The 19,143-nt window shown below is 32.4% G+C and overlaps 1 protein-coding gene and 1 long non-coding RNA gene across 2 annotated transcripts; one reads left to right on the top strand and one right to left on the bottom strand.

The window, feature by feature from the left end:
- The first annotated feature begins 953 nt into the window (after nucleotides 1-953).
- On the top strand, nucleotides 954-3,181 carry LOC144575721 (uncharacterized). Its single transcript, XR_013518509.1, has 2 exons — nucleotides 954-1,408; nucleotides 2,833-3,181. It is a non-coding gene; the product is annotated as an uncharacterized LOC144575721 (long non-coding RNA).
- A 905-nt stretch (nucleotides 3,182-4,086) lies between these two features.
- On the bottom strand, nucleotides 4,087-7,456 carry LOC144575854 (protein YLS7-like). The gene is made up of 4 exons (XM_078326100.1): nucleotides 6,678-7,456; nucleotides 6,064-6,341; nucleotides 5,164-5,497; nucleotides 4,087-4,814 (listed from the first exon to the last, which is right to left on the bottom strand). The coding sequence occupies exons 1-4, from the start codon at nucleotides 7,141-7,143 to the stop codon at nucleotides 4,354-4,356; spliced, it is 1,539 nt and encodes a 512-aa protein (XP_078182226.1). The 5' UTR covers nucleotides 7,144-7,456; the 3' UTR covers nucleotides 4,087-4,353.
- Nucleotides 7,457-19,143: the final 11,687 nt, after the last annotated feature.

Genomic DNA, 19,143 nt, shown 5'->3' with positions numbered 1-19,143 from the left:
GAGCCGAGCCAACTCGTGAAAGCTCGTGGGCCAAAAGCCCAAATGTTTTAGATAATATATTATAAAGTCAACTGTCATAAATTAAGTTTGTAACTAAATTCATACATATTAAATTACTAAATCTTCAAATTCATACAAACACAGTTCACAAAATAAATTCATGCATACTAAATTCACACAAATTTATACCAATGCACAAATTCATATTTGGACCGAGTTGGCTCGCCAGCTCAAACTTGTTAATTTTGAGTCGAGCTAGTGATGAGCTGGATCGTTAATAGCTCGGTCCACTAATGAACGAGTTGTTAGCGAGCGAGCCAGATGCGAGTCACGATCGATCCACGAGCTACGAGCTTTTTTGCCACCCATAATAAATCCGATAGAGATTCTAAGAAAGTTATTTTGGTTTGATGCAGCATACAAATTGTAGAATCAGAATATTACTTTTTTCTAGATTTTGATTTTTCAGTAAAATGATACCCTTTACTTTATTGATATTTTTTATTTTATTTTTTATTAATAAAAAAATCGGATGTAATGGAACTTTCCAATATCGTTTATAAATCCGATAAATATTTTAAGAGAGTTATTTTGGTTTCATACAAATTGTAGAATCAGAATATTACTTTATATAGTTTTATGTATGTAGATGTTTTATAATAATTTGTGCACCGCATGAAATCAAAACCGTTCTGTTAAAATATTTACCAAATAAACCCTACTTGTCAGTTGCAAGCACTAATATTTCTAGCACCAAACATGACTAAAACCTGGAATTTCTCAAGGCTATGTCCGTTTGTACATTAATTTCTACAAATTTCTACTCTTTTGGGACGTGGACCGTTAGATACAACAATTAAAATTGTAACTAAATGAATTAGTAAAATGACGTAGAAAGTGGATACTATGCAGAAGAAACTTCCTCTGCCCTTTTTGTTACTTGTTAAGAAAGAAGTAATCGGATTTTACATTTCTTCATCGTCTTCGGTTTTGTAGTCCAAACCCTAATTTCAATTTCTAATCTCACCCGCCTTTAATGGCGACCCGACCAACCTCTGGCACGCAAACCCATACCATAACCCTAGATCCGCCTTCCTCCTCTTCGTCCAGCTCCACCTCGTCGGAATCCCTAGTTCTCCGCCTGAGACCTCAAAAGAAGAAGGTTCAGTGGAAGGAGGGAACAGTCGACAATGAGCACATGAACAAAAAGAAGTCGAAGAAGTGTTGCATCTTTCACAAGGAGAAGCCTTTTGATGAAGATTATAGCGATGATGAGGACTCGAACAACTCTAGTGGAGGCGGCGGTGGCGGCGATCCCGGGGCAAGGGGATCTCCGGATGCGGGTGGGTGTTGCTCTCATGGCGGAGGTGGAGCCCACCACTAATCGTGCCTTTCTGGTGATTTCGAAGTTAGTGTTTAACTGTATATCAGATTCGGATGCATTTTTTGAATGAAATTGGTTGATTCATAATAGGGGACGGGTAAAACATGGAGATTTGATTGAATTACTGCCAAACTTTAGTCTTATGCTATACTCGTTACACCCATGTAATAGATTTAATTTGAGATGCAATTGACTTCTTGTCAAATTTGATATATACACCATGAGATCAGAATCCAATTAAGCATGTTTCAAGTTGATGCCCTTTTTGTTAAGTCTTAACTTGTAAGGAATGTTCAATCAAAAATAGTAAAATTTGATCGAAATTGCAAATTATCAGAATATGAGGTGTGTGCAAGTTTGTAAAGTTTTGATTAAGGAATATGGTTGAACAATTCGTAAAAGGTTCTATTGAAGTCCTTTGTTTCCCAGTTGTATTATGTAGGAATGTGGTTAAAGTTTTCAGCTACGGAAAGACGTTTGTTCAAGTGTATAAAAGAATTTGATTAACAGAGCAAAGCAAACAAAGCAAACAAAGCAAACAAAGCTAGCACCAGATATAATACACAAAAAAAACTCTCACATGGATTTTTCTTTGTATGTTGAAAAAAAGCCTACTAATCTTGTTCTTACACTTGTCACTTGCTACCCCCTTTCCACTGTTTTCCTGCAGTGTTTTATTCTTCCTTACTAACTACATCAGAAGCTTTGACTTTAAGTGAATATTGGTCTCTATTGTTAGGTAAATATCTGATGTAAGCACTTCAAAATCTAAACATTGGCATTAAGACTAAAGAGTGTATCCTCCTTTCATCCCTATCATTCTTTTTTTAAACCGGGGTGTTTAACAGTAGACCATTACATCATTTTATCAAGAGAAATTTTTTTTTTCAGTAACTCATTGATACATTTTATTTAGGTACAATGTTTCCTAGATCCACGTACCAGAACCATAACCTAGGAAATATTGTCTAGGGGTAGTATTATAGGCTTTTGGTCATAAGGCTAGTGATTCGGGGTCAAGGACATAGAGCTTATGACTTTAGCTCCTATGATTTATAGTGTAGGCATAATATAGTTAGTATTATCAAAATTATTATTGGTACCATTATTACTATTAGTATTACTACTATTGTTATTATTATTATTATTTTATTTCTATCTACCTTGGCTTTGTGACTCTGGTTGGGTTTCATTTCTAGCCTACCCCAACTTGCTTGGGACTAGGCTTGGTTGTTGTTGTTGCTGTTGTTTCAATTGACTCTGAAAAGATCAAAATGCAAATGCATGCCCAGTCAAATAAAAAATGATACAAAGATAACTTAAATATAGGAATCATGTGGCAATTATCAGCAACAAGTATATTTGAAATCCATCTGTTATTTGTGCGACAAACTTGCTAAAATACAAATTAAATGAGTATACGAAATTGTTTCTTGAAAATTTTGCAGATAAGCCCTTCATCAGGAGCTTCAGACAAAGCTGTGTCTGCAGAAAAGCAATTGTGGTTTATTTTTGTAATTGCTTTTAATATCTGTGCAAAATGGAGCATAGAGTTTATATTAGTGCTGAATCTCTTAGGATATGTTCTTCATTCTATGAAGTGTAATTGTGTAAACTATGCCATCTCAGTTATTTCATGTGCTGTTCTGATGGTGTTCAATATATGTAGCTTATGTGCTATTACAGGATGCATTTTCTTGCCTTTGGAATACATATTACGGGTAAAATGTTTACTGTAAACACCATAACTTAAGTATTTTGCTTTAATTATTAAATTTCTTATTTTTTGGGGGAATATGTGTGGTTGCTAAGGAGTTTCTATGTTCTTCTAATATTATGCAAGGACTCATAAGCTATTTCTTTCACAAGAGAAATTGCGGCAGTGTTCTTCTAATATTTATCGAAGAAGTGTTGCATTCTTTACAGCTCAAGTTGCCACAATCTCTCTTTTGTATTAATATTTCAAAATGAAGTGTAAAGAATAAATTTCAGTTGGTAATGCACAGACCATTTTTGTAAGACCAGAGCTTTACAAAATCAAGCATTAATATTTTAAATTTGATGAATTTTAGTGTAGTTGCTTCGAGGAAAATAAGCAAAAATCGTATCACAATTATCGCCCCGGTCACTTTCTCAATTTGTAAAGTTAGCTTCAGTAAAGAAGCAAAATAAAGACGAAGAAAATATAAATTATGATGAAATCTGTAACGCTTCATGGCTTATTTTTCTTTAATTGATCATGAAACAGCAGATTCAACTAATTATTGAACTAATTGCAAGAGGGTTCTTCAGGATCACAACTTGATCCTCAGCAGGCCTTATAAAGTACCTGAAACACAAAAGCAATATATGTTAATACATGAATGGGTAATTTTCTATCTATCTAAAAAAAATAGTAAATTTTTTTAAAAAAAATGAAAAATTTGGTCTCCAAATATATTTAATATAAAAAACAAGATGAACGGTTTGGATCGACTGTTAGAATTTTGAAAATTCGAATATTGAGCCTTAGCACCGTAGCCCTCTATGCAATCCATAGCACCGTAGCCCTACATGAATAATAAGTAATTATCTTATAGAACTCTTATGTTTGGTGTTATTTATAGAAATACAAATCAGAAGTTCACACTTTCCAGTGCACTCTTAACTACTTGATTTATTCCAAAACACACAGGGACATTATGTAGATTGAAGAAACTATAGAAGTCATTCTAGAGTAATTATTATAGCCCGAGAATTGGCAAATGTCTCAATTTTTAAAAAACTGGAGAAACTCAATTAGTAGATGGACAAGTAGTCACCTTCTTGATAAGCAAAAATTTGAGTATTAAGAAATATTTGAACCAAATAAATATCTAACATATTTACCAAAACCTCCTATTTAAGTATGTACACCAATGAATAGATGTGTTTCCATCTCTAAGTGCCTAACTGATACAACATAGTGTACAACCACTATATATAACTCATCAAATCTTTCTCGTTTCAAACTCTCTTCGGATTTCCTCTAACAACATTTCATTCCAAGTGTCGATCGGGCCTGGCATGCACCAGTGTAAACAATCCTGTGGCGGCGGCTCTCCATTTGGGCCCCGTTGCGTCTTCTTATTTGGGTCAGGGCTCCTATAAGGGCCTGGATGCCCATCAGGCCTAAAACCAAACGGCTTAGTTATATCCATGAATCTCAATTTGGCCGTACCATTCACCTTTTCAACTGCCTTTTGAAATCCCATAATTTGTTTTGAGTACATGGTGTCTGTGAACACATTTTGTACCACCTCGGTAACAGGTTCCACCTTACCGGTGCAAGAACCACCTGTGTTCCATGCACTGCCTTCATAGTGGTCGGGTGAGTATGATCGAACAATGGCTAAGCCAGTGAAATTGGGGTGGTTAGCTATGGCAGTTAGGATGGTTTCCACCGAGATACCTGTTCCGAACATAAAAAAAGAAACATTGTGAAAAGAAAAGGTAAATTGTGTGTACCGGTATGTAATAGGTGGTACTGGATGTGGTCTTGCTCAGCTAGGTGGTTAACAAAAGTTAAAATCCAGCACGCCATAATACCATTCCAGTATTAAACATAGAAAGTTTGATCAGATCTTTATGTCTTATTTTTTGTCTAATCTATCAATACAACACCGTCCATGACATGTATTAGGCATACTGTCAAGTAAGAGCTGTATGCTTGCACAGTTGCATTCCCGTGTTTTTTTTTTGTTTTCCTTGACATTTGTAGGTTCTTAAATAAAGCAAGATAAAACTGGTATATACTGTACCGAATGCTTCAATTTTATTGACATGCATCTCTCCAGCATTTTTGGGCCACCATAATTGACCCCCAACAACCGTACCGTTAATGACATATGCTGACTTTTTTACAAACCAATGGCCAGAAGACAACACCAGTACATCAAAACCCGGTATATACTCCATGAACGTCTCATCAGGTACATCTAGGTACACCTTATCAACCCCCCGAGGGGCGGGACCAATTGGGTCAGATGTTCTGTGGACCAGCCAGGATGACCATATGCGTACAATTTTGGTAGATGTTGATCGGAAGTGCCATTTCTGCATGCGGCGGTTCCCTCTTTTCTTTGGTACCTCTGCCTGCGTCAGAATTTCTTATTTTTTCTTTTTCTTTATTTGGTAACTTGTATTGTACAGCATTTTAAACTGGCTTTTAGTAATCAATGTTTAACCATTAAGTCCAACAAAAAAAAAGGATTGGTATGGTTTTTCGTCTAGTACATGTGCAATGCAAAACTGAGTAGAAAATAAGATTTGTTTGGTTCAAGTACAACTGAAGCTTGATTTTCAAAGGGCTTAAAATGATTAACAATGAGACAGGCTGGTGGAAAGTGGTGCACTACATGTAATTTGAAGATAATTGGGTCAAGTTAAAGGAAAGCCTCTCATAATTAAGTTTGAATACATAAGTTGGTAGGATACGGTTAAGCAAGGCTCTAACTGTATTAAATAGGATAATAACCCATTTGAAGTGAAATGACACTTGATCAAAATACATTTAGGGCATATAATGGTGAAATTGGATTTAACTGTACACCACCTAAATCAACAATTATTTTCACAACTGAAGGCTAACTAAATTCAATTAAGCCTTAAATGTGCAATTGGAATAGCCTCCACCGAAAACAGTACACAGAACACCATACTTGCCATAGAATGCAAAGAAGAGACTCCATCTGATTTCTTGCAACTGAGTCCCCAACAAAAGCTAGGGTTTTTCCTCTCATGAGTTCTAGAAACTTCTGTGGGTTGAAGCGTGACAGCTGGCACTTGCTCGGTTGCCACCTCCAGTTTTCATATCCCTTATCGGGCCGCCCGTTTCCCTGGCAGTTTTGCATCTGTGTTATCACAGGGCATGAGTGGTTTGTGTACAATGGTCCCGTCTCGTCATACACCCATTTCCCATGATACAAATCACAGGCATCTTTTAGACCAAACAAATCAAAACGAAGAAATAATATGTTACTTGACATTCTCAGATTATTTTATTCTCTGATGTTACCATGAAGGAAGAGTTTGGTTATGAGATGTACCATCTGACTTAGATGTCTTTGTATTGTTTAAATTTATTTTTAGTTTACTCTGTTGTTTATCTTGGATTACAGCACAAAACATCTGGTACTGAGATTCCCAGTATGGTATCTACTTAGTAAAGCTTAGCTTTACAACAGTTTAACTGATCAAAATTTATAAAATTTTAATTCACTTTCTTCATGTAAAATAGGGAAAAAGAAATAGATCAAGGAAAAGAGAAGCTTACTTTGTTCATTGTTTTCTGAAAGCTCACTCTCTAGTGATTCTTCCCTACTATTCGAAGGTGATTTATTTTGAATTTCGTCAGAAGACTCAGAATCAGGTTTCTCATTCTTCACTAACGGGTTCTTGATTTTATCTAAGGTTTCATTCGAACCCAATTTGTTCTCATTTAGTGGATTCAGACTCACCAGTTCTTGGCTAACATTTTCTGACGGAGTCTCTTCATTCAACAAAAATTGATTCTCTTTTTGAGTATCATCCTTAGATTTATCAGAAACTACAAGAGGTATTTCTAATCTGTCAGCTGAAATATGGAACCCGAATTTTGACAAACTGGAGGGAGAAGAGAATTCAAAAAGAGAAACTACTGAAAGAGAGAGAACAAGGAAACCTACTGTGATGAGAATTGATGCGACTGATCGGCGGATTGCGAATCCGCCACTTAGATTTTTCGGGGAATCTGTTGGCATTTTTTTGGTGTAGAAGTATGGTAAAGATCTAAATTAGCTCAAAACCAAAGATGACAAAGATGTCCTCACCTCTAATTTAGTTACCGATTATCAAAATTGGGAACAATCAAACCAGAGTTTCTCTGTTTACACCTTATATGTGGTAAAGCACCAAATTGCATAAACGCCTAAAGACTATAGTGACCTTTATACTAGTTTAGACACTAAATCTAATTCGATAATAACGAGAAAGAGAGAAAACCTATACGATACTCTTGATCAAATTAGTGATTAGAAAACAAGGAGCGAAATTCAAATAAAAATATAGGGAAAATAAAAAAAATTCCTGTTAGGGATGGGGAGTTCAAATGAGGATAGATTATTGAATTCGTGTTCTCTGAGTTACATCAAATTTTAAGTTTATCTCCGAACCGTCCGATTTCAATTCGCACGAAATTAAAGGAGCCAGTAGGTGTTACCGGATTTTGATCGAACGGTCCGTATCTAAACTCAAACTGTGCGTTAATGCAGAGGATATGGAATCATAAATCATCTGTTAATGAGGTAGGAAAGGTATTAGGTGAGCTGTCGAAAGTCGAAAGCCATCGATGGCGAATGGGAGTTATTTCCAAAGAAAACGGGCCAAGCCTTGGCCCAATATTAAGCAGATCCACAGTTGCGTAGTAGATCCAGTGCGCAAACGGATCGAAGATATTCTTCGACGATCCATGATAGAATCAAGGGAGTCCGTGTCCCCCGGTACCTGAGTTACAATTTACAAGAAAGAACGGTTCAGATTAATTTCATTCAGATCAAATTTAATCCGGACCTGTTGTGACTGTAAGGGACCTGCTTTGAGATTTGTGCCAAACTAAAAGAATTGTCTAGATTTTCAGCTTGCACCTCAGGTATCTGGGGTGATCATATGGATTCCAATCAAGGTGGAGCCATCAAACTACCGGAGGTATGATGCATTATGTGCTCACAGGGTCAGATCCAGCATGTAACGGGGGAGGGGGCAGCCGCTATCTCTGGATTTTGAGTTTTAGTTATGATCTATCGGAACTAATCGATTTTGTCATCTCTTGAATTTTTTTTTTTTGCGTCATCTGAATGTTTGATTTTATAATTCGGGTTAAATTTAGTGTTAAAATCAAAATAATTTTTTTGAATTATAATTGATAATTAGAATTATAAGTTAAAATATCAGCAATTACAAAAGTCAGAACATTGAAAAATATAATTCAAAACATTATTTTTTATCGAGTATTTAATCAGTTAATGGATTTAAATTTGATTCGATATTTTTTTGCCCCCTGACGAAAATTCTGGATCTACCCATGTGGTCAAAAGGATTTTAGCATAATTAATTTGATAGTTCCTATTAAATCAGAACAATTTCGTTTAAGATATGACGGTTTAGATTGAAGTAACCGTCCAAATTGTATTTTTGCTAGTGATTAAAATTTAAAAACAAGCCGGACAATTGGACCCAGAATGGATGGCACTGTTTAAGTTAACAACTTAACATTGTAGATGTGTTTTTTTATTATTTAGATAGAGTGTTCATTAATTTGATTAATCTGAAATTTAATTGATCATCATCCAAAAACTGTTAATCTTTTTAAAAAAAAAAAAATTAAACCCATTAGAGTCAGGTGCCTGATCTGATTTGATTTCCACATTTCGTGTCACAAAATCACCAAAATCGACAAAATCACCAATATTTCGTCTAATTTGCCCTAAGTTAAAAAAAAAAAAAAATTAAATATTAGAAAAAAAGAAGAAGAAGTAAGCCAGACTGTATTTAAAGCCCCTTCATATTTCACAGTGTTCGTTGATGTTTATAATCATTAAATGCCACATTTAAATAATATAATTACTGAAACGGATGTAAATTGTATCAATAGGCTCAATTGACCTTTAATTTTTAATTTTGTTTTAATTTATGTATATTTTCTTATAATTTAGAATAATATATTATGGTAATGTAAAATTGATTCTCATTTTCATAAAAATATTTTATATAATTGATCTAATCTTTATAGTTCAAAAGAATCTATAAATAACCTCGATTTATTATCATGTACATGCCTTAGTTTATTATTTTTCTAAATAAAAAAGATATAATAAATATTACGCACATAAAACTACTATAACTCACATTTGGAGAATGTTAAATGCTTCTATTCATATTTTATTATTTTTAATCAATAGAAGCCACGTTTTAAGTCGTATAATCACCAAAAATCAACATATTAATTATTTTTATATTATCATGTATCCACATGCTCGGGGATTCGTTTGTGCCAAGGTAAATATTTCAGAAACATAGATTTTAAAGGCTATATACCCACAAACATGAGTTACCACAACATTAATTAATAATTTGGAGGCTTTGTTTGATTTGAGTCTACGTGTTTCCAATAAAAATTAATAGCAAGTATTCTGACGAGAAGCATGAACCAAATAAATGCAGCATTGGCTACGGAAATAAATATGCTGTGATTGAATAACAGGTCATGTTATTCCGATCCCAACCATTTAATTTTATTGAGATTTGTGTATGAAATTTTTTTTTATTAAAATTTGCGCATAAAAAACTTTAAGAATAATTATATCATTCCCCTCACTCATGTCCTCTCATTTATCCCTCCACTCTCTCTCTCCAAATTAATTTTCTTAACTGTTTTTTATCTCCCCATTAATTCCGGTAAGAATTTTCATTTATCCCCGCATTAATTACTGTCCTTTAATAACAATCCCCGCATTAATTATATTGTCCTTTTAATAACAATCATCGCATTAATTATACTGTCCTCTAATAACAATCCCCGCATTAATTATACTGTCATTTAATAACAATCACCGTTAACAATTATTTTGTTAATTGATGTTTAAGAAAGTATTTACCATTGTTCTAACAAGTATTATCATTATCTCTCAGAAGTATTTATTATTGTCACTGACATGATAATACTTTGATATGATTAAACATTACTTATTGACAAGTTCAAGAAAGTATTTATCATTGTTCTGATAAGTATTTATCATTATATATGAGAAGTATTTATCATTGTCTTTGATATACATATGTTTTACTGAAAATTACAATTATGTCTGAAAAATATTTATCCATGTAATATAAAGTATTTATCCATGTAATATAAAGTATTTATCCATGTAATATAAAGTATTTATCATTGCTTTTGAGAAGTATTTATCGTTGTCTTTGACATACATATATTTTACTGAAAATTGCAATTTAAAGTTGATAAAAATTGATAACAACCAATTATTACAAAAAATAATGTTATATGGTTTAAATTATTTATATGAAAAATATACAATAAACTTCCGTTGGGCCGATTATTATATATGAATTTATATAAAACCATAACATATTTCAATTCATGCAACATATATACATATTGCATTTTGTACATATACAATCCCATGTGATAAAACATAACATATATTCCTCAGGATCCAATACAATGTTTGTATAAAAGTTATGTCATTACCACTTAATAGTCATGTGATCAAGCTTTGGCCCAAAATTCGTAAAGTTGGGCTCATGTTGCCAAAACGCTTTATTATGATCTAGTCACTACAACAAATCCCACTTTCTGCGACCGGTTTTCCGGTCGCAGAAAGTATAGGCGCCGGTCGCAGAAAGTGAAAAACGGTCGCTAATATCCCGGTCGCTGAATGCTAATATCCCGGTCGCTGAATGCATTGTCGCAGATACCCTCCTGATGACGTCACCGGTCGCTGAATGACGTCATCCGGTCACTGATAATTTTTTCTGCGACCAAATTTTTTGGTCGCAGTTGTTTTTTACTGACGTCATGAAAAGGTATCTGAGACCGATGAAACCGGTCTCTGATACCTAAATACCGGTCGCTGATACTTATATCAACATTTTTTTTTATATTTTGTTATTTACATTTCTCCATGACATTTCAACATACAACATTACATCAAATAACATAAATAAGACAACAAATGACATATAATTCCACATTCACATCGATCAAACAATAATATCAAATAATAGCTCAATTCGAATATAATATCAAATAATTATAACATACATAATAGCTTGATTTGAATTTAATATCAAATATCGTACAACAATTCAATATTGACATACAACATGATATCATATAACATAAATAAAAAATCATGACATACATATACACACATTGAGTCCTGCGCATGCTTCACGAAAAGGGGCGTAACTTTTGATCCGTCCGTCGGATCGGGCTGAAATTTTGACAGGAACTCCACAGCCCAAAACCGCATGCATAGATTTTTTTTGCCATTTGCGGGCTCAGATTCGCGATCCGAGTCTTCCTTCATGGACTTTTGGACCTTTCTTTATAATTTGTGAGTTTTTAGGGTCTTTTATGTTTTTTTTTATATATTTTCTGATTTTAGGGTTTGTATTTAAACATACGTCATGTCTTTTGGCATGTTGTTCTATGTGCTGGTAAAGTTTCATAAATTTTACGGCTTCCTAGCTATACCAAACAGTAGCCTAACTGGGAACAATGCTGTCATTTTTGCTGTTTTTTCTCATTTCAAAGACTGAACTTCAAAAATTCATTAAAAATAGCAAAAAAATCCAAATTGATATATTTGAGCATATACAAATATTTTATATTTGAGCATATACAAATATTTTGAACATATATGAACACAATCGATAAATATATGCAGACTAACCTCATCGATAAAAATGACACTAGGCGAAATCTTGCTAGCTAGAGAAAAGAGGGCTTTTACATACTTCTCTCCTTCGCCAAACCACTGTACCAATCAGCATTTTTCAAATCAGCAAAACGTACGAATGGAGAACAATTATTATGATAAATAATAATTTAAAGAAATATTACCTTAGAGGTGATGCTAGACATGGATATGTTGATAAAACAATTATTACCAAATCAAATCAGGGTTTTCCCTTTGCTCCACTGAAATTAAAGAAACCCAAATCAAACTAAAATTGGTGCCAAAATTGAGAAATTTGAGAAGAATAACCTTGCACATAGAAGCAATCCATGTCGACATAAGCAATTACACGAGGCTCTTGATCGGGCAAAATTAAAGTACTGGTATGCAGTACTAGTATACTGTACCACTACAAAATTAGAGGGTACGTACCGAACTGGTGCAGTAACAGACCACCAACAACCTCATAATCAACATCAGGTAAAAGTAGACCCCTTGTGTTATGAGTTTCAACTATCAAATGCTACTGGTCAATTCGTTCCACATTTGATTTTATTATTTTGCTTAATAAAATAGAACCAAAATTCACAATTTCATATACAAGCCAAATTTGATGATTTTGAAACATCGTCAGATCGAACTAGCATACATCAGAACTGGATTGATTCAAATCAGATAATCAGAAATTACTCAAATCAGAAAATCTGTACTTAAAGAAATTCGGTACTAAAATTAGGTTTAAGAATTACATGTAGGCGCTGGGAGGAGAGAGACGACGGCAGACAGTGGAGAGGATTCGCTTGAGAGGCACCGGAGGAGGGAGAGGCGCCGGAGGAGGGAGAGGCGCCGGAGTAGACAGAGGCATTCGAATTAGGGTTTTGGGCTTTTGGCGGAGAAGAAGGGTTTTGGGGGAGAGACGACGCGTTGGCGCCTTTTCTTCTCAGCGAAAATTTCAGCGATTTCAAAAAAAAAAAAAAAAAATGACTATCAGCGACCGGCGATGACGCCGGTCGCTGATACGGTCGCTGAAAGTGCTGGTCGCCATAGATTTTTCTTTTTTCTATTTTTTTGAGAAAAAATTGAGCATCAGCGACCGGCGTCAGCCCCGGTCGCTGATACCGGTCGCTGATAAACCATTCTGCTGTAGTGAGTTTGGACTGAAATTTCATTCATACTTAGTTGTATTATATCCAACATATCAAAAAAGGAGTGTGCATGTGATCCATGACATGATGTCTCTTGGTTAATGGTCTCCAACAAAATTACATTTCCAATGAAAAAAAAATACAAGAATCAACATATCTGTACATACATACATAAGTAAATTATAATGTGCATGCATACATACATACATACATAATAGAGAATAAAAATTCTCAGTTAAAATTTTTGTTCAAAATTATAAGAAAATATTTATACATAAGAAAATTGCAATTATGTCTGAGAAGTATTTATCCATGTAACATAAAGTATTTATCATTATGCTTGAAAAATATTTATTATTGATGTTTTACTAAAAGTTACAGTTATGTCTGAGAAGTATTTATACATGTAACATAAAATATTTATCCATGTAATATAAAATATTTATCATTATGTTTGAGAAGTATTTATTATTGATATTTTATTGAAAGCTGCAATTATATTTGAGAAATATTTATTCATGTAACATAAAGTATTTATCATTATGTCTAAGAAGTATTTATCATTAGGTGAGGGATTGTTTATTTAATGGTCCCCAGTTGTGCGGGGACAATCCAAAAAGAAAGAAAGTTTTCTGCGGGGACAATAGATGGATTGATTTATTCTTTCATAAATAGAGATCATTGCATAGGGATTAATACTTTGCAAATTCAAGATAAATACTTTGATGCTTCAAGTTAAATATTGACAGTTTATAAAACGCTTATTAATGACTGAGCGGTCCTCCCATTATTTTTTTGGCAGTTTGTGCGGGATTTTTTTGCGAGAATAAAGCTGCGGGGATTGTTATCAAGATTCAAACTTTAAATAGTTGAGATCAGAATAACAAAATTATGTTATTCCATTGGAATCACAACAGATTTATTTCCATTCCATTGGCTACATAACATCACCAATATTAGTAATTGTAGAGGTGGATGCAAATTCAAAGTATGAGGTCAATAGACCCTAATATATTTTCAAAAAAGTTTATCTTTGTGCATAATTTTTTATAGTTTAGAGTAAAATATTATAAATTTTATAATGAGAAATGTTCTGGTATCCAGAGCCATTATATCCGAGCGCATCCCCCAAGTATTTTAACAGAAAAACATTCCAATATTGTCTAACTTTCATTTCCAGCGCTAATATCCAAACATTTAAAGCTATGTTTATAACATTTTAAAATATTACTCGCAAGTATATAAACCTTTGTCTGAAATCATTTTTAGATAGTTTTAACTCTTAATTACTTTTGTCTTCAAGCCAAAAAAGAAAATATTATTTTCACCCACTCTTTTTTATTTTTCTCTGATCATTATAATTTATTTTCCCGACGATCCGTGATGAATTTTACGAATATAAAAATACAAATGTTTTCTATTCGATTTTATCTTTCAAATAAGATCCATGAAGAAATACTTTTGAATAATTTTAAAGTCATTTGTTTTTTTTTAAAGTAAAACTCATGAGCAACTTTCAATTTTCAAGTTTTTAAATCTCAGTCTACAACCATTAAAATTTTCAAGGCATTGTACATGAGGTTTATATGCTTTGTAAATGAGTTTTCTAAATGCAGTGTTATTGTTGAGGTTTATATGCTTTGATGTGTTATTGTTGAGGTTTAAATTTTTTGTACATGTGGTTTATATGTTTTATTCTAGAGATTTAAAGTGTTATTAATGAGGTTTATATGCTTGTACATGAGGTTTATATACTTGTAAACAGAGGTTTAAATTATTTTGAAGCAAAAAAAAAAAAAATCACAGAGATTTAAATTGGTAAAAAAAAAATTACAACACAAATATAACTCGAAAGTTATTCTTCATGGATCTCATTTGAAAGAGAAAATCGGGTAAAAAACGTTCATATTTTTAGATTCGCAAAATTCATCACGGATTGTCGAGAAAATAGATGAGAATTGTCAGAGAAAAAAATAAAAAAAAAGTGGGTGAAATAAATCTTACCGTTTTTGGCTTGAAAACAAAAGTAGTTAGGAGTTAAAACTATACATATTTAGAATTTTAATGCTTGCATATAGAGGTTTAAATGCTTGCGAGTAGTATTGTAAAATGTTATAAACAGAGCTTTAAATATTTGGATATTAGCGCTGAAAATGAAAGTTAGATAACATTGAAAGTTTTTCTATTAAACTACTTGGGAGACGCATTCAGGGATTTTGTTTGGGATACAATTATCAGGCTCCTTTTATAATTTATCTTAATTCATAGTATAAATTTTTTATATAGTTAATCTCTGATCATTTATGTTTGATCTCTATAGATCTAGCCTAGTGTGAAAACCTAACTCTACTCCCAGAGTAACTTGATATGACTACATAGGTAGCACAATGTTGTAAATAATAGTATGCGGTTGTCGGATTGACAGTGTACCGCTAAGCGATTAATCGAGAATAATTGATTAATTAATAAAAAAATAATTCATAATAGTTTGATCACTGCCAATGACTAATCAGTCGATTAATCGGTCTAAACGTTTTTTACAACACTGAGATAGCATGCTATGATCAGTAAATAACCAAAATTGTAACCCTACATTAATTAAGTAGTAAATCAATATATCTATCAATAGACTCCTCCAATACAAAATAAAATAGCGATGCACTTACTCATCTAAGAGAAATATCTCATTTTGGGGAAAGCTTCACACATAGTATATAGGGGAGTGCTATACTAAGAGCAACGATTCTAATTTTGAGAGCTAAGAGAATTTTTTGATTCTAAATACCCAAATTACCCTTACTTATTTAATAGATTGATTGAGTACCGGATCCACTTCCTCTCTCTCAATTAATAATATAACTAATTAAAGGAAAGTTTTGTCCTTGACAGCATGAGGATTTCCCAGGAATGGAAGGGCAAGCATATTTTGTCCTATAAGAAATTATTTAATATTGGAGACCCATATTAATAAAAGAGGAGGGTTCAAATGCCTTCATTTTTTCTACCTCCATCATGTCTCTATTTTTTAAAAATTTAATAACTCAAAATTTAAATTTTAATATTCAAAATAAAACCGTTGGATATGAAATACATCATTTTATCTATGCACGTGTAAAAAATTATGGCATTTCAACTTTAGTTTGGTTATCATCTTGAGCTTATAAAAATGTATACTAATGTGGATTATTTCTAGACGTTGATTTTTCAACTTATTGATTCATATAAAAGCAAAATCAAACGTGATAATTTTTTATGGACGCATAGAGAAAATACCGAATTTTTTATTAATATCCAAATTCAATATTAAATTTAAAAAAAAATACCCAACTTAGCATAGTTTTTCGAAAATTACCCATTCCTGAATTTTTTTTTCCGGAAATGGCCTCTAAAACCGGAAATTTTTTTTTCGGACTCAGCCTTCTATTTTCGGAAATTTTTTTTCCGAAATTGCATTGAATTCGTTTATAAAATCCGGAGTGTTATCGCTTTCACGGGGGTGCGTTTTCTCTCTCACAGTAAGTATTTAATTTATAATTATTTAAATTATATCATTATTTTATTTTAATTTATTTAAATTATGTTAAATTTATTTGAAGTTAATTATTTAATTTAAATGATTTAAATTATTTCAAACTATTTAAATTTAATTTATTTATAATTTATAATTTAATTTATTTATAATTTAAATTTAATGAATTTATAATTTAAATTTAATTTATTTATATTTTAAATTTAATTAATTTATAATTTTAATTTCATTTATTTATAATTTTAATTTCTTTTATTTAAAATTTAAATTTAATTTGTTTATAATTTAAATTAAATTTATTTATAATTTAAATTTAGAAGTATTTAATTTGTAATTATTTAAATATGTAACTATTTAATTTGAAATTATTTAAATTCTGAATATTGTCATATTAATTGAAAAAAATAAAAAATGGTGCAGAATAATTTTAAAAGTTTTATTAATTCTAAAATAATTTTATTAATTCTGAAATAATTTTGATTAATTCTGAAATGATTTAGAATTGTTTTAGGAACTTTTTGCTTTTCGGATTCCTTACGGAGCTCTGACTGTCAGATCGATCGGTTTTCGATTGAGGTAATTTTATTTTCTTTATGTTATTTTTAATTTAATTTAATTTATAATTAATTACTTCATTCCAAAATATTTTTTTATTTTTTATAATATTGTCCAGAAAATTTAGAATTGTTTACAACCTTCCAAAATGGTTTATAATAATTTAAAAAATTCCAATATAGTTTAGAATGTTGCCCTATTAATTTATGAAATTTCAAAATAGTGTAGAAGCTGGTCGCGGGGGATACTTGGACCGGAGGTTCCACCATGGGACGAGTTTTCCCAATTATGTGGGCCTTTCCACATGTCAGCAAATGATGGACATGTATCTTCTGTTTCTGCGCCCCAGTTCGGTTGAGATCCCGGTAACGGCCGGTGAATTTGAAATCGGGTCCACGACCAGCGTTGCAGAAGCATGGTGGGACCATGCATGAAGTGGCATGAAGGACTGGATGCGAGGCACAGATTTCTATATAAATAGGCGAGAACAGCACCGCCCCAGTTGTAATTTCTCGGCTCGTCCAAGTTTTTAATCATGCCGAGATACCACAGCGGTATTTCGTCCCCGCTACTGTCAGCAAACATTGTATTCCCTAGCATGTCGAGAAGAAATCCACGGACATACCTAATCGTCAATTGTAGAATCTGAGTACTTTATTTAAAATATCAAATACGAATAGGGTTGTAAATAAAAAAAATACTAACCACTTCAATTGTTCGTCGTTCGCATCAGTTGGTAATTTTTGAAGCGCTCACGGATCGCTTTTTTAGCGATAAGCATGTCGTACGTATCCTTTCCCCTCTTCTTCATGAACCCCTTCACTTCATTATCTTTCACGCCTAGCAACTCATACAGTCGGCCTTGAAAACTCACCGAGTCTGTAATTCCCGTTATCAGCTCCCCCGTAATAGGCAAACCCCAGAGACAACTCACATCCTCTAGAGTAACTGTAATATATTTGACTTGTCAGCAAGGAATTCAAAAAAATATATATTTAAATTAGTTAATACCTGTCATCTCTCCGAAGGGAAGATGAAAAGTGTGCGTCTCCGGACGTCACCGCTCGACAAGTCCATGAATGAGGGCCGCATCGAGGGCGATATCGGGCAATGTCGCGAGCTGATATAAGCCCATTCGAATTAAAAACGGTGCGTACCTCTCATTATACTCGCATTTGTGCCGATAATGTCTCACGGTTAAAATCTCTTTACTCTAAAATAAGAAAAAAATTAATTACAATATTATTTGATTACTTACAGAGTTATGAAAAACGAAATAAGTAAATGCTTACCTCCTTAGATGCCTCAGATACCCTGTGATTACCGTGAACTATCCACAATAGGGGGCTAAATCTATACTTAAGTACTTGGTCTGCCATACTACAAAATTCGAACAATATTGTAAATCACCTTAAATTTTTTCAAATTATTCTACATCATTTTGCTATTTTCTAAATTATTTTACACCATTTTGGCATTTTCTAAATTATTGTATTTTATATTGGTATTTTCTAAATTATTCTACACCATTTGATATTTTCTAAATTATTCTACACCATTTGATATTTTCTAAATTATTCTACACCATTTAGGAATTTTCTAAATTATTCTACACCATTTTGGTATTTTCTAAATTATTGTACATCATTTTGGTATTTTCTAAATTAATCAGACAATATTCTAAACCATTAAAATGAACTAATTAATTATATTTTAAATTAAAATTAAAAAAATACAAATATAAAAACCTGAATCGCAGATCCGATCGATCAGACAGTCAGAGCTCCGAAAGGGACCCGAAAAGAAAAGAGATTCCTAAAAAAATTCTAAATTAATCGAACAATTTTATACATTACTAAGGTAATTTTCTACACCATTTGGTATTTTCTAAATTATTCTAGACTAGACTATTTGGGTATTTTCTAAATTATTCTAGACTATTTTGGTTTTTTTTTTAAATTATTCTACACCATTTCGGTAATTTCTAAACAATTCTAGACCATTTCGTTATTTTCTAAATTATTCTACACCATTTGATATTTTCTAAATTATTCT

Source organism: Carex rostrata, chromosome 24 (assembly GCF_964058835.1).
Source record: "Carex rostrata chromosome 24, lpCarRost1.2, whole genome shotgun sequence".
NCBI lineage: Eukaryota > Viridiplantae > Streptophyta > Magnoliopsida > Poales > Cyperaceae > Carex > Carex rostrata.
The sequence above is the reverse complement of the archived record's forward strand: the minus strand, read 5'-3'. Positions and strand labels throughout refer to the sequence as shown.